This window comes from Pundamilia nyererei, unplaced genomic scaffold (genome assembly GCF_000239375.1).
Source record: "Pundamilia nyererei isolate P.nyererei 1_Seehausen unplaced genomic scaffold, PunNye1.0 scaffold00044, whole genome shotgun sequence".
NCBI lineage: Eukaryota > Metazoa > Chordata > Actinopteri > Cichliformes > Cichlidae > Pundamilia > Pundamilia nyererei.
This window is the reverse complement of record NW_005187445.1, coordinates 2,331,468-2,346,105: the sequence shown is the minus strand read 5'-3', so window position 1 is coordinate 2,346,105 and position 14,638 is coordinate 2,331,468. Positions and strand designations below refer to the sequence as shown.

The 14,638-nt window shown below is 38.2% G+C and overlaps 2 protein-coding genes across 4 annotated transcripts in view; one reads left to right on the top strand and one right to left on the bottom strand.

The window, feature by feature from the left end:
- Positions 1 to 472: 472 nt before the first annotated feature.
- LOC102201417 (inflammation and lipid regulator with UBA-like and NBR1-like domains) lies at positions 473 to 7,869 on the top strand. Its single transcript, XM_005731735.1, has 5 exons — positions 473 to 725; positions 2,400 to 2,554; positions 3,615 to 3,812; positions 6,056 to 6,381; positions 6,941 to 7,869. The coding sequence occupies exons 1-5, from the start codon at positions 574 to 576 to the stop codon at positions 6,974 to 6,976; spliced, it is 867 nt and encodes a 288-aa protein (XP_005731792.1). The 5' UTR covers positions 473 to 573; the 3' UTR covers positions 6,977 to 7,869.
- A 2,542-nt stretch (positions 7,870 to 10,411) lies between these two features.
- The window catches only part of pacsin1a (protein kinase C and casein kinase substrate in neurons 1a), a 36,255-nt gene continuing 32,028 nt past the window's right edge, over positions 10,412 to 14,638 (bottom strand). For all 3 annotated transcript variants that reach the window (XM_005731733.1, XM_013910449.1, XM_005731734.1), the window contains one exon: positions 10,412 to 13,096. In XM_005731733.1, coding sequence (XP_005731790.1) covers positions 12,987 to 13,096 — 110 coding nt within the window. In that variant the 3' untranslated portion in view covers positions 10,412 to 12,986. The remainder of the gene's footprint in view (positions 13,097 to 14,638) is intronic.

Sequence of the window (14,638 nt, the reverse complement as noted above, 5' to 3'; positions counted from 1 at the left end):
ACGATCTACAGTGTGCTGTTTGCTTGCGGGGCGGGGGGGTGTTTTGGTTTTTTTGTTTTTGTCTACGGGTGTTTATTTTACAGTCTAACTGCATAGTCCCACTGCTAGTACTTCAAGTATCACCAAGAATATCGTTTTGCTTAAAACTATGACCTTTTCTACAATAAATAAACGATACATTGTTATATATACTTTAAGTGATATTCCTTAGGTTGTTCTTTTCTTCTTCTTCTTATCATTATTATTAGTGAAAAAGAAGTCCAGACGCTTTTCTTTGCAAGCTCCTTTGACTACGATGACCTGGATGACTGAGAACCTTCACAGACATTAGTGAATAATTTATTATTTATTTGTGAATTATTATTATTGGTATTTTAATTAATCTGCCAGTTAATTACTGTTGTATACGCGTAGAAGATGTTTTAATTAGCGTCCACATTTTTCAGTCACGGAGGCTCAGGATGCAATCAGGTGACATGCGCACTCGACCCTGTTACCGAGTTTGTTATGATAAGTCGAGGCCTCGGACTAAATTAGGAGCCAACCCCCGTGTTTATCCGGGCGAATCCCGTAATGGAGGGCATGGACCTGGACCAGGAGCTCATGCAGAAATTCAGCTGCATGGGTACAACAGACAAAGATATCCTCATATCAGAATTTCAGAGACTTCTTGGGTTTCAGCTAAACCCCGCAGGATGCGCCTTCTTTCTGGACATGACCAACTGGTGAGCTCGGGGACTCGAATGGCCTGCTGTTTGGTTAATGTTAGATAATATATAATGTGTACCAGCTAGCTTTCTGTGTAGCAGCATTTTTTGTACAAAGATAGTCTGCCTGAAAAACAAACAAACAGAAAATATCTCTGAAAGTTTTGTCCTCGCAGAACAAAAGCGTTTACGTTGGCCATAGAAGCGTCGGCTCAGTGACGGCTAACGACGTTGAAGAAGCGTAACTAGCTGAGTCAGTGTGACTCCGACTTTTGATTGCCTGTAACAGACACAGTGAAGGGTCGCAAGATTTGCATACCGGTGGAAAATTCCGTTGAAACAAATACTTTTTCGTTTAGGCACAACATAGCACCGAAGCGGATGCTGTATTTGACAAAAAACATGTTCACGTGTGTTAGCCTGTTGTTAGTCACCACTTTTATTCTGAAAAGCTAGGACGTACAGGATAGCTAGCTAACTTAAACTGAACTAAACGGATAGTTAGGATTTATTTCAGTCTTTTAACTTGTTATTCAGTGAGTTACATGAGTACCCTTTAAGATACCCGTTACCTTTATTGTCGATACAACTACAGTACATTGTGTCTATACTTTATTACGTAACCCATCTACATTGAAGTTGCAGAGACGGAGCTCAAAGATCACTGAAGCTCAGAGATCTGGTTGCGCAAACCAGATCAATCTTAGCCGGACAGAATGTATTTCAGTTTTTTCACGTACTTGATAAGTCTTGTGTTTTTTAGGAAAAATGTGACTTCCGGTGGCATGTTTTAACAGTGAAACAATTCGCGGTGCCATTGCAGTGTACGGAAGCGAAAATGAATGTGCTGCTGAGGGGAAAGGCCATTTTGAAGTCATCCCAAAAATAGATTTCTCTGCGCATATGCGGCGCTGAGCCAGCTAATGCGGGTCTGTGGAAGATCAACTGTTCCAGCAGTGCGTTCACTGGGAGTGGGGCTGTTGTAGTATCACGTGATCTCGCTGCTCTGCAACGGGGGTTTCTAAAAATAAAAACTGCTGGTTTATGGATGACCTGGTGTCACGAGAAGAACCCATCCTCAATGTGTCATACAGAAGCGTGATCTGTCTCCTTGTGATGCCTGATGATGGGGATGATTTTTGTCAGTGTACAATTACTAACTTTAAATGAAGCATGGAAAAAAAAAGCAAAAAAACAAACAAACCCCCAAATGGCTGAATTTAACCTTCACATGTGTGAAGGTTAAATTCAGGCCCCATCAGGCCGGGGTCTTTCTGTGTGGAGTTTGCATGTTCTCCCCGTGTTTGCGTGGGTTCTCTCCGGGTACTCCGGCTTCCTCCCACCGTCCAAAGACATGCAGCTTGTGGGGATAGGTTAATTGGATAATCCAAATTGCCACTAGGTGTGAGTGCGAATGGTTGTCTGTCCCTGTGTGTTGGCCCTGCGACAGACTGGCGACCTGTCCAGGGTGTACCCTGCCTCTCGCCCTATGACAGCTGGGATAGGCTCCAGCGCCCCCCGCGACCCTGAAAAGGATAAGCGGAAGCGAATGGATGGATGGATGGATGTGTGGAACGGCTATAGCCTGTAGAATCATTTATCAACCAGCTGTAAAAACTGAGGCGTTACTTCTGCAACTGTATTATAAGTGAATATTTAGATTTACTCAAATTTCTGTTTTTTCATTCTTAGGAATTTACAGGCAGCCATTGGAGCCTATTATGACTTCGAAAGTCCCAACATCAGTGCACCCTGCATGTCCTTTGTAAAGGATGTGACGATTGGTGAGGGTGAATCCGTTCCACCTGACACACCTTTCACAAAGACCTGGAGGATACAGAACACCGGTAAGTCAGCTAGAATAAGAATATCACTTGTGTTGGAAAATAAAAGAGTACCGGTAACAGTATTTCCCAATGGTTGACTGCTTTGATGGGGTGGGTTGTCTGCAGTGGAGACTAATTTTGGTCTGTCCAGTTTTGGCTTTAGATGAGTAGCACTTGTTGGGAGCTATTATTTTACCTTTAGTTGGCTAGAGAGTTGTTGTCAAGTGGAGTATAACTGTGTTTTCATCAGCATCACTCAGACATGCACATAAACACAGTGACAGCCATAGACTGAAGTCTGTTGACCGCAGATATACTAAAGTGTCATTATAAGTGGCTGCAAAATGCATGCACCGCTGTGCTCTCAAACCCATTGATTTCATTGGCAAAACAATTTGTCACTGGACAAACCGCAGCACTCAACCTGGGAGTGCTTAAAGACACTGTGGTCATATTTTAACAGATATGAATTTGGGCTAAAACACTGTAATGACTGCCTGAAATTGTTTCTTCTTGTAGGCTGACCTGTGTGTAAGGCCAGTTTACATTTCTTATATCATCCTCCTAATAGCTTTACAGCTGTATTAAACCTGTGGAGGTACATAGGAAAAGACATGCAGATATTGCACAGGAAGTTTTGAAAAGTGCCTATTTTGCTCTGTCCTTCAGCGCTCCCAGCAAACAGCATATTGAATCCAACTGCAAGCACCGTGCACATGGCATCCTGTGCAAAGGCCCTATTGTGTTTTCAACAAATCTCAATTTATTTAAATAAGGTGGCATTACGTGTTACATAACTGAACTGTGGCGCTTTTGATTCGCTTTTCTTGTGTCAAAAATGTTAGGGAAAAAAATGTAACTTTTCAAGCAACAGCAAATCACTTGTTTATTTAAATGCTGCAGCTCTGCCTCTAGCCAACCAAGGCACATTATATAAAAATATTCCAAAAGAATGAGGTAGTTGGTTGAGCAGCCTGCCATTCAATACTGATCTAAAATAGAAGCTGATCATTGGTTAGTAATCACTATATCGTACATGAATACAGTTCGTAACAAGCAAAATTGTCTGTTTGTCTTCCAGGTGCAGAGTCATGGCCTCCAGGAGTTTCTCTGAAGTATGTTGGAGGAGATCAGTTCGGCCACATAAACATGGTGATGGTGCGTTCTCTAGACCCGCAGGAAATGACTGATGTCAGTGTGCAGATGCATAGTCCTGTATCTCCGGGTATGTACCAGGGCCAATGGAGAATGTGCACAGCTACCGGACTTTTCTATGGAGGTGAGAACTACAACTTTACTTAAAAAATGTTAAATGGAGTTACTTATCGTGATGATAAGTAACTCAATTTTTATGATAAGTAACTCCATTTATTTATTTATTAACTTCTTTTTTGTTTTGTTTTTTTAAATGTTTTTGCTATAAGACAGCCAAAATGTGTTTCCTGGTTGATTCTGATGGCATAGGATTAGGGGGATTTCCTTCAGAGCTAAACAAGGGGTTGGAGTCATAAGTAATATATCAGCTGCTAGGGCTGTTCGATATAACGATATATATCGGATGACGATATAAAAACATTTATCGTTTCATTTTACTCTATCGTTTGTTTCGTGGTGTCGCAAAATAAACTGTTTACGGCAATATTTTTTCATCGTTTTAATCGTCACTGTAGTGGCTATATTAATTTCTTAAAGTTCTCTCTTTCTCATAACCACACTATGGATGGACAAGCGCCTGTTTTTATGCGTTGTCATTACCAACAACGATGGTAAAACCATCGCGTGTCCGCTTGTTTATTTTCCACATAAACCTTTCACAATAAAGCTCAAGATCCTGTTGAGACTTTTCAAAATAAACTGAATCACGTGAAAGAGTATGCAGAGTATTTACGGATGAGAAGCAAAAAAGAGCCGTCAGGTGCTAAAAAATAAACCTTAGACTCAAACGTTAGAACAGGCTTTTCCCTGCAGCACGTTGTGTAATAAATACTCACGAAGAAAACGGCGGCCGTTACAGCTTATGTCAAAAAATGTATCGTTTCATGCATCGGTTAAAACACTCGACTCCAGGTACACGACGCCCAGCTGGAAACACTTCACGCAAGTCGAGCTACCCGAGATTCACAGAATTTACAGAAAATGTTAAATTTTTGTGATTTATATCGTTATCAGGACGATAGATGTATTATATTGGGATATGAGATTTTGGTCATATTGCACAGCCCTATCAGCTGGTACAAAAAAGAGAGAAAACTAGAAATATTGTGTAGGAAGACATTAATAGACCTACAGCTGGGGGATAACTTACCTAAGGTGCAAGTAAGTTATCTTCAATAAATGGAATTTCTTGAATAAAAAGTCAAAGTGACTCTAATGAAGTAATGTCATCTTTTTGTCATGCTAACTTACTGTTCAAGGTTTAAATTCTATTGTGGAAGCACTGTGGTTGAAGCACTGCTACGCAGATGGTTATTCTTCAGAGCTTTGTTGGAATCTTATTTGGTCTTGGACTTTTAGACAGATAAGTCAAGCTATTTGTAGAGTGCCTTTGTTTGGGGTTTTTGGGCTTTGTTATGTATACACAGAAAAAAAAATGTTCAAATCAAGTAAATCTTATTTATATACCTTGATATCACATTACAGTTTTGCCTCAAGCGGCTTTACACAGCACACAACAACCCTGTCATTAGACAGTTAATTAAATTAGTCACATTTTGTTTGTGATTCATGGCTTACGTAAGCTGCTGACGCTGAATTATACATGTCGTCCAGGCTTACTTTGTGTTGACTCTACAAAACCTAAAACCATAGTCAGAGATAATGGTGTTTCGACAGTGGTTATCAGCTTTCTTTGTTATCTCAGGCCTTTTGCTGATGGAAACGCTGTGTATAACCTACTCCAGACAAGACTAGACTATGCATTTACCATTAGTTACCATGGTGATCTAGGCAGGTAAAGCGAGACCCACGGTTGGGATGCTAACAGCTCGGACATTAGGATCACCATACATTGCTAACCCATTAATTTCGCTACACTGTACAATGTGCCGTGCCACAGTAACAGGGAATTATTAGCACTTCATCTTCATTAATGAAGATGAAGTGCTAGATCATTTTGTATGGATGTGCTGCAATAAAAGTATTAATTATTTATCATTAAATTAATTGATTTATGTCCTATCAGGATGTCTCTAAAGACTTCTCTACTTACAAATTAAGCTGGAGAGGGATGTTGAATTTAAACACCGGGCTTTAATATTTCATCCACCTGTTCATCACAATTATTTCCCACCTAAAATAGTTTCATGCTGACTTAAGGAGTAAGAAGAGGGCTGCAGATCAGAATCACATTAAGTCTTTGAGGATACAAGGTGTGAAGTGTAGTCCAGCCTAATTATTATACAGTAAATATTTTGTAACCGTTTGATTTATGGGTATTGGGTAATATCCTGCATATAGACACAGGTTTAGTTACATGTTCTCAACTCTATGATTATGTTTAAGCACACCATTGTCTATTTACAGATGTAATTTGGGTGATCCTGAGTGTGGAGGTTGGAGGCCTCCTTGGTGTCACACAGCAGCTTTCCTCTTTTCAAGCTGAGTTCAACACCCAGCCTCATCGTAACCTGGAAGGAGATTATAACCCCTTCGCCTCACCAGAGAAAAACAAGTGCCCTAACAGCAACAACAACAGCCTTCACGATGACAGCAACCATAGAGTTGCAGAGGAACATTGGGAGGGAAGCCCAAACCAGCTGCAGCAAGACCAGAATGGACTTTCACAAAACTCTGTGGATATATTAGCAAATAGTCTACAAAGCAATCTATCAGTAGTCTCTTGCAACCAGGTGAGACATATCACAGAGCCACAACATTGTCTGTGCATGTTAATGAGGGTTGAATCACACTGAATCTTCTGTGGACAAAATTAAAAGGTCAACATTTGCTTTTAATAGATTATCCCGAGTGGTGGTGTGCTCAGAGCACGTATTAGAACTAAATGCAAAGTTTACCAGCTGTAATTTTGCAGTGTTGGCCAGGACAGCTCCATGCTGTTGTTGGTATGGCACAGACTAATGTAGCTATACTGAAAAATATAGACTTTAGACACCGAAAATCTGTAAAGCTGCTGTTTAGCAAGTTCAATAGTTTGGACTTTTTCTGCTCATGTCAGCACCTTTTAAAATCTACTTTTAATGTTTGCAGTTGCTAAACAGGAAATACCCTACGCCCTTAGTCACACAGGTGTAGAGATTAGTTGGTGATGCCCTTGCTGAGTGGGTGCTGGAAGTTGCTAACAATCACTGAATTAGTTGCAGTGACTGTAAACTGTGAAGCTATGTTTTCTGTCTGTTGTTGGTCTACTACTACTACTTTTTTTTTTTTAATCCTTTCTCTTTGTTGCAGGGTATACAGGAGCCCTATCCATTTGGGCACTCTTAAATCATGGGACTTGTGAAGGAGTGAAGCAGCACTAAAATCATACCTCTGGAGTCTGTCACACCAACAAAAGAAAGAAGAGGTTCGTCAGTAGAGAGTGGAGAGTGTGGAGATTCAAAAACACTTTATGCAAAGTCCAGTTAGACTGAATATCCGGAGGCCAACGCTCCTGACATGCAGCTCAACCAACATCCTGCACCCACTGTATGCACGTGTGAATGCTAAGTTAAAAATGAGTGCTATGAGTCTTTTGAGTGATAACTTTTTTCTTTTATTTTTCAAAAAAAAATAATTTTTTTAGCAGTCAGAGTACCCATTAAACAGATGACAGGAGTGTGTGAATGTTTGTGTATTTGTGTGTGGATTGTGCAACATGAAAAAAGAGAATTTGGAGGAAAAGCCATTCACTTTGCCAACTGATTCTCCGGTTTCTACTCTGATTTATTGGTATGTTGATTAGGTTTGTGGACTCTTTGTTGTCTAGACTACTAAATTCCTGAAACATAATTTATGCATTTTTAAAGAAACAATATTTTCCAAAAGCTTATTTGAAGGTTAGATAAGTCTAAACTGTGTTTTTCATGCCACATACAGTATGACCAGTATTTTGTAAGCCGTTAGCTGGAAGTTTAGAAACAGTGCAGCTTATTTAAACAAGAGGGAATCGGCCAAATTGAAGCTAAGATCAGAGAAACAGAAGTCTCATACATTAATTACAAATATTTTCTGACATAAATTTATTTTGTATTATTGGTAAATGTTCCTGACTTCATAGTTGGGTCATTAATTCATACATTAATTCATAAAAAGTTTTAAAAAACTAGATTCCTGCAAAGTATAAGATGCGTAATTCAAGTCATATAAACAGAAGTAAAGACATAATTTCTCATTATGAATCCGTTTGGTTGTTTGTTTACTGCTTCAAATTCAACTTAAAGCTGTCTTGGAAATGTTTTTAACATATTAAGTTGAATGTAAATGATGAATGTAGAAGGGGAAAATTCTTTTGGAAACACATAAATTTACCCAAAGATTCTTAATGGGATATTTTCATTCAACTGTCAGTTTTATTCATGTTATTGTTGGTTTTCATCTCGTTAAATTTATGTTTGAGAAGTTCCATTTAAAAGACTACAAACGGTCTCATTGATATTTCTCATTTAATCACACGCTTGATTTTTTTTTTGATTTTTTTATCACCAATCAAATAACTGATTCATATCCTTTTTTTTTTTTTTAAAGAAATGTTATTCAGCATTTACTTACTTGCTAATCTATGCACTGAGTAATGAACCCCAATGGCAAGGCCTCAGTGTACCTTTTCTCTTTGGTAAGAAGGTGTGTTTTTTTTTTTTTATGCTGTGTGTTAGATCCCTGTCATATCCTTTTATGTTGAGGCCTGTAACCTGATGAGAGTTAACGTGAGAACACCGTTCAGCTGACACTTGAGGATCCATGAGATCTAAATGTTGCTTAGAACAATGTGCATTTCCTGTTAATAAAGAGAGAGATTAATGTTTATCTTGCTATCAGAGGTAGTTATTGTCAATTTAATGTAATATTGCAAAGTTTCCACTGGCCAAAATGAATTGCAGAATGAATCAGTTGGCATTAGACTCAAACAGCAGCACATTTAGGTGAGTGAGAAGCAAACAGATGAAAGCTTATTTCTGGTATGTTTGATGAATGTTTGTATGATTAAATTATCAGTGAAAATGAAAGCCTGTGTGGTCATGCTTTTCATGGTTTTATGAAGCGACTCACTAGCAGATTCCAAGAAAGGAAATTAAACCTTTAAATAATGGCTGTTATGATGGTGGCTGTATGTTTTACTATGAGAAAGTGTAAAGATTAAAAAAAAAACCCCTCAGGAATATTTCCAGCACCTTGTTGAATCTATGACATGACAAATTAATGTAGCTCTGAAGGCAAATGTTTGTCCAACCCAGTGCTAGCAAGGTGTAACTAGTGAACGTATGTACAAGGAACGAAAATGTGGCTAATACTTGGTGATTTCATCATAAATCTTAAAAGGGCTTTTCCATCTGTGACAGATTTTTAAATGCTGATTATTAACTGAAAAAAAGAGAACAGAAAATTCTTCTTTAACCCTCATAACGGTCTATATTTATATATAACGCATATATAAATATAATTTTCTTTAAAGTCTTGGTGTTTTGTGAACACATGTGACATAGGTTGGATGATACTACTGATGACATTCAGAAATTCTCTGAATTCCTCGGAGAGCTGAAATGTATTTATCAGACACATTTGTCATTTTTAAAGTTAAAATAGTCGCTACAAGTAATTGAAGTAGCTGCAGTGAGTTTATTTATGAAGGGCCAATGAGAAGAAAAGGAGAAAAGTTTAAAATGCTTGTTTGGAGTCCAAGAATTAAAAAGATGTGCTTGAAAATCAGCATAACACATCCACAAAAGATCCACCTGAGTGTTGGACAGTCAGATCCCGGAGCGGCATTACTGCTCAGCTTGCAGTGTAGCAGTATCAGGTCTCCTTTTCATGTATAGCATAACCAGGGCATGGCACACCTGTCTCAGGTAGATCCGGTGATCTCTCTAACGTTCTGCTAACTTCCATTCCGGGAAGTTCCCCATTAAGGTGATGAATGCAGCAATGAAGTCATTTGTCTTTAAAACATAAAACTAATCTCCTTTATAATGTATCATTCTTTAATTTAAGACCTTTAGAAAAGATGAACTAAATAAATAGTTCAGTTTATTAAAAGTGGAACTTAGTGATCTTTGAAGGTAGATGCTTTCTGTTTTTCCAAGGTTCGATGTAAAAAGTGCCTAGTGGGCTAAAAAAAAGAACCAGTCAGTGGCTCTTTCTTTGGCCTTGGCTCTTCAAGTGCCCCTCTAGTTTTAGAATTGCATTTTCTAATATTCCCATCCAGGTATATTTAATTCAAAGTTAGGAAATGTTTTATTATTAAACCAGTCTTGATAAATAGCACTTTTTATGTGTCAGTGATATGGCATGGTTTATTCCCATGCTCTACAATAAAAATAAATACATTTTAGCACTTTATAATAATGTTGCACTATTAAGCATTAGTAAGGTATTAGCAAGTGCTTCATTCATCATCATATAGCATTACTCCTCCTTAGTATGCCATTTATAAAGACAGATATAATATTATGACTACGACGATGATTCTGATTATTACTACCAGTGATGTCGTAGCAGTGGTAGCTGTAAATGATGTAACAGTAACAGATGGATAAACATATATGTATTTATAGATAGCATAATAAAGCGGAGTAATGATAAATGATGAATTAAGAACTTGCTAATACCTTGCTAATTTCTTGTAGCGTGACATTATTATAAAGTGCCATAAATTAAATTAATGGTTTAATAACAAATAACTCCAAATCATGCTGTCTATAGACAAAAAAAACACACAGAGGCTACTTTTTTGTCAACAAACTTGTTTCCCTTTCAAACCAATATCGCAATATTGACACCATCACAACAAATTTGATTTGGGTTTTTCATCACTATCGTCATTATCTGTGATCATAATCATCTTTATGCATATTTAAATGAACTTGTTACATCAAGATGAACAGGCACTACACCAGTTAGGAGATAAAAGTACATCACTAACTATGAACATACATCTTCTAGACCGCTAATAAAGGGTTTCCACAACATGAGCTGCTGTCCCCTGTGTGCATAAGGAAGAGATCAACATAAAAAAGCATTTTACATGTACACCTTTTTACTGCCTCAACATGGTTAGGTCTCATTTTCAACTCAACACAGTTGTACAGTTACAATAGAATATAATCTTTAAATTACATCATCATATACAAATCTGACAGCGTGGGGTAACGTCACGCTTTTATGATACACTGACAATTCCATTGCAATAAAATTCATACAATATGGTACCTATTACTTAATATGTTTTCCATTGCTGTTATTTAATGAAACACATTTACATGTATAACACTACATTTTGTCTTAATAGTCAATCACTTGCATTTTTTTTGTGGTTTTTTTGTTACATTTACACAACTCATACACACTGGGTGATGGAGATGTTTTCCCTCAGAATATTAACCTGATAATGTGGATTATGCATTTGAACCTGTGTGTATTGTGTATGTATATGCTGCTTAATGCATGTATGTTTGCACGTGTGTGGAAGTGTGTGCGCATGTGCATCGAGGATGTATGACATTTTTATGACAGGAGTCCTTTTTGCTATGCTGGACAGCTTTACTCTAAGACACAACTTGTGAGCTGGTGATGTGTTTCTCCTCATGTGTGAGACCCAAAACCTGTCAAATCCTGTTCCAGACACAAAGCTAAACACATCTGACTGCTGTTAGTCTGGTGACATTTAAACTAAGTTATAAATAGCAATCTCCAATCTAATCAGATTTAGGTGCAACTGGTAGCAAGATAACTCACTAATCCACCTTTGATAAATGCAATTCCTGCTATGATTTTAATTTAAATGGTGCAAGATTTCAAAAATAACCATGTAATGCACCCTGTAAGTCATCCTGCATGCAGTGCAGTACTTGTCATATGTATCCCCAGTATTTTGTAACATGTTTGGGTTTTTTGACAACTGAATTTTGATGGACTGTGAAGCAACTATAAGTTGATCTTCAGTGAAGCTGCTTCACACTGATATGGTAAATTATTGCACGGAGTGAAAACAGATAGTTGATGGTATTGGGTCGTTCTTTGGCTCAGCATTAAAACGGGCCACATAACTAGTGCTTTTTGCTAGGCAAGGCTTTAAATGACAGTGGAGAACAATGCTTATACGACACGCCCTCTTTCAAGCCCAAACACTAGTACATTCATGTCCTGTTGGAGAGGCTTCAATCTTCAGACAACAGTCTGTAGCACAGTAACACACTGAGATGCCTCCACTGGCCCTTCACTCTGGAAGAAAAGTCCCCAGCATATGCACTGTTCAAAACCCTCCTCTCAAACTGCAGTGGAAACCTCATGATGACTTGATCCGCCTTCACTCTGAGGGAATGCATTGCAGGTCTTTCTCGTTATCAGTAGCGGGATATAGTAAGGAATTACTGAACCAAGGATGAGAGCTTCTGTGAAAAACTGTAAATCCTTTCCATGATTTGCATGAAGATGGTTTTCTCAAAGGATTTGTGACACTAAGAAAAACAGATGTTGAAAGCAAAACAAACCAACATAAAATCAGTTCATCAACAAGCTTTCTCTTGTGAAATTAGAAGCATGTGCATGTCCAGAAGCTTGTGATGCTAAGAAGTAATCTCTGCATTTGTAGTTGAAGTGTTGCATCAGGTTGGAGCCTAAACAAGGCTGCAGGATTCAGGGAATGCACGTCGTTGCATAGCACATGCTGCTATGCAAGTTCAGAAACAGTTAACACACGTAGCACTGCACACACTGGAAAAGAGGTTGGACCAAATCACAAAGAAAAAACAAACAAACAAAAAACCAAAAAGAGGATACTGTCAGTGGTACTTTTAAAACTACACAGCATTCCTGATGTGAGAATGATGGCTGACCGTACACAGCATTAAAAATGCTACACAAAATGGCATCACACTGTATATACACAATGCAGGTTAGAGAAGCTCATCTTTGTCAAATGGGTACAACTGATTATATTATCTTCCCATTTTCACAAGTGAACTCACTGCAGTTTAAATAAGCTGCATTATATTGTTAAATACAGCTACACAGACAAGCAATGTGTTCCTGCACTGTCTTGATGTTATAGTTGAGTGTGTATATACTGGAATAACTGCTGCTCCTGTTTTTAAATGTGTAAGTTCGCCCACCCCAAATGCTGGATAAAATATATTATACTGATATATTGTCTTTTAGGTTACTAAGTTTTATTTAGGCAAAACTGCTTGGCGCATCTGTTGGGCAAGGGATGTGTTGCTCTTAAGTCTCTGGCTATGTGCGGTGCAATTGGACGGGACAGTTCAAGCTGCCTCCAATGGCATATCCTTGTCCAGTAATGTGACTAGATTGGCTCGACATAATTGGCTGGGTACAGTCCCTCTCTGCCGTTGTCCAAACGACCTCTACACCAGCCTTGCTCATCTTCATCCTCAGTCTTAGTCAGTTCATCGCCTGCAAAAGACAAATGATTCCTTAATCAGCACACTCGTAGGTTTCACTTAAATCTAAAGCAGAGCTATTCATCAGAATATTTCCACATTTTCTCCTTTATTATGTATTTTGATAATTAATCACCGGAAAGAAAGGAAAAATTCTCACTCTAGTAAGCATACAGTTGCAAGGTAGAACCACCCAAAAGCTCCTTTATTCTAGTTCTTTTTTTTTTTTTTTGCAGTTACAGTAAGCATAGTTTGTAAAATAACATTATGTTGTATAAATGAGACTTTTGAACTTTCCACCAAAACTATAAAATAGATTAAACTAAATAGGCCAGCAGCAGGTTAACTTAGCGTAGCACAACCACCAGAAACATGAATAAACAGCTAGAGTGACATCAAATGTGTGCTGTGTTGGTAACACTGGTTAGTTGTGTATTCGTGCTTTAAGGTTGTTAGGGGAAAAAAGCAAAACTGTCCGATAGATAATATGTCAAAAATCCACAACTTGTCTGTTTTTCACTTTCTTGTACAAGAATAACTTACACAGAATTTACAGCATTTATAGCGTCATTTTATTTGTATATCCTCAGACAATAAAGTACTCCTTTAGATTAAGGATGTCAAACTCATTTGACATTGTGGGCCACATGCTGCTCACCCTGATTTTAAGTCGGCTGGATCAGTGAAGCTTCCCTTTCTCTCAGTGTAACAAAGTTTAACAACACATTTAATCACTAAGATCTCTTAATATAAGAAAAGGAAATGCAGTTTCACTGTGTGTCTCAGGTTGATGTCATGTTGTTCAACTTCTGTGAACAACATGACATCAACCACTCATCTCTGAAACCTTTTTCAGGCCCAAAGAGTGTTCAACTTCTGTGAACACTCTTTGGGCCGCACAATCCAGTTTGATCCCCAAACAAATGTCAAGCATCTTAAAATTATCCAGGGCAGTTTTTCTTTCTGGCAGTAAAGTGCAAAGAAAAGCAGTAACATACCATTAAAAGGTAAGGAATGTCACTGATGTCAGGTAAACAAATACTAGCAAAGAAGAAGTGTGATTCATTTTGTTTGCCTCTAAGGAAGCGACAGGAGGTGCTTTCAATGGTTTTTAAACAGAATACATACAACAGCTTGCAGGTGAACAACACAAAGAAAGTTTCTGTGCCTGAAGAGTTTGGGCAGGGGGTGGGGTGTCGCTTTGTTTGTTTCATGTCTTTATCAGGCGACAACTTGATGAACAAAGACCTTCACTCACAGTGTGGTTAAAATATGGATGCAGAGGGAGGAACAAGACAAAGATACACAGCTGTTGCTTCTTCAGTAGCTATTCTTCTGTTTATGGTTTGCCTTTAAATTGTTAGTCATGTCACTGTGATGGCTCTAGAGCACTGTTTTGGACTAGCTTTGGAGCTTCTGTTAAGTGTTAGCAAGTCCCTGTAATTTGTTGTCCATGTGGCTATTATTGACTCATCATTGCTATTTTCTACAGAGGAAGGAACTTGAAAATACATATTAGGTCAAGCTGCTTTTGAACACCTGCATCAAGCTACAG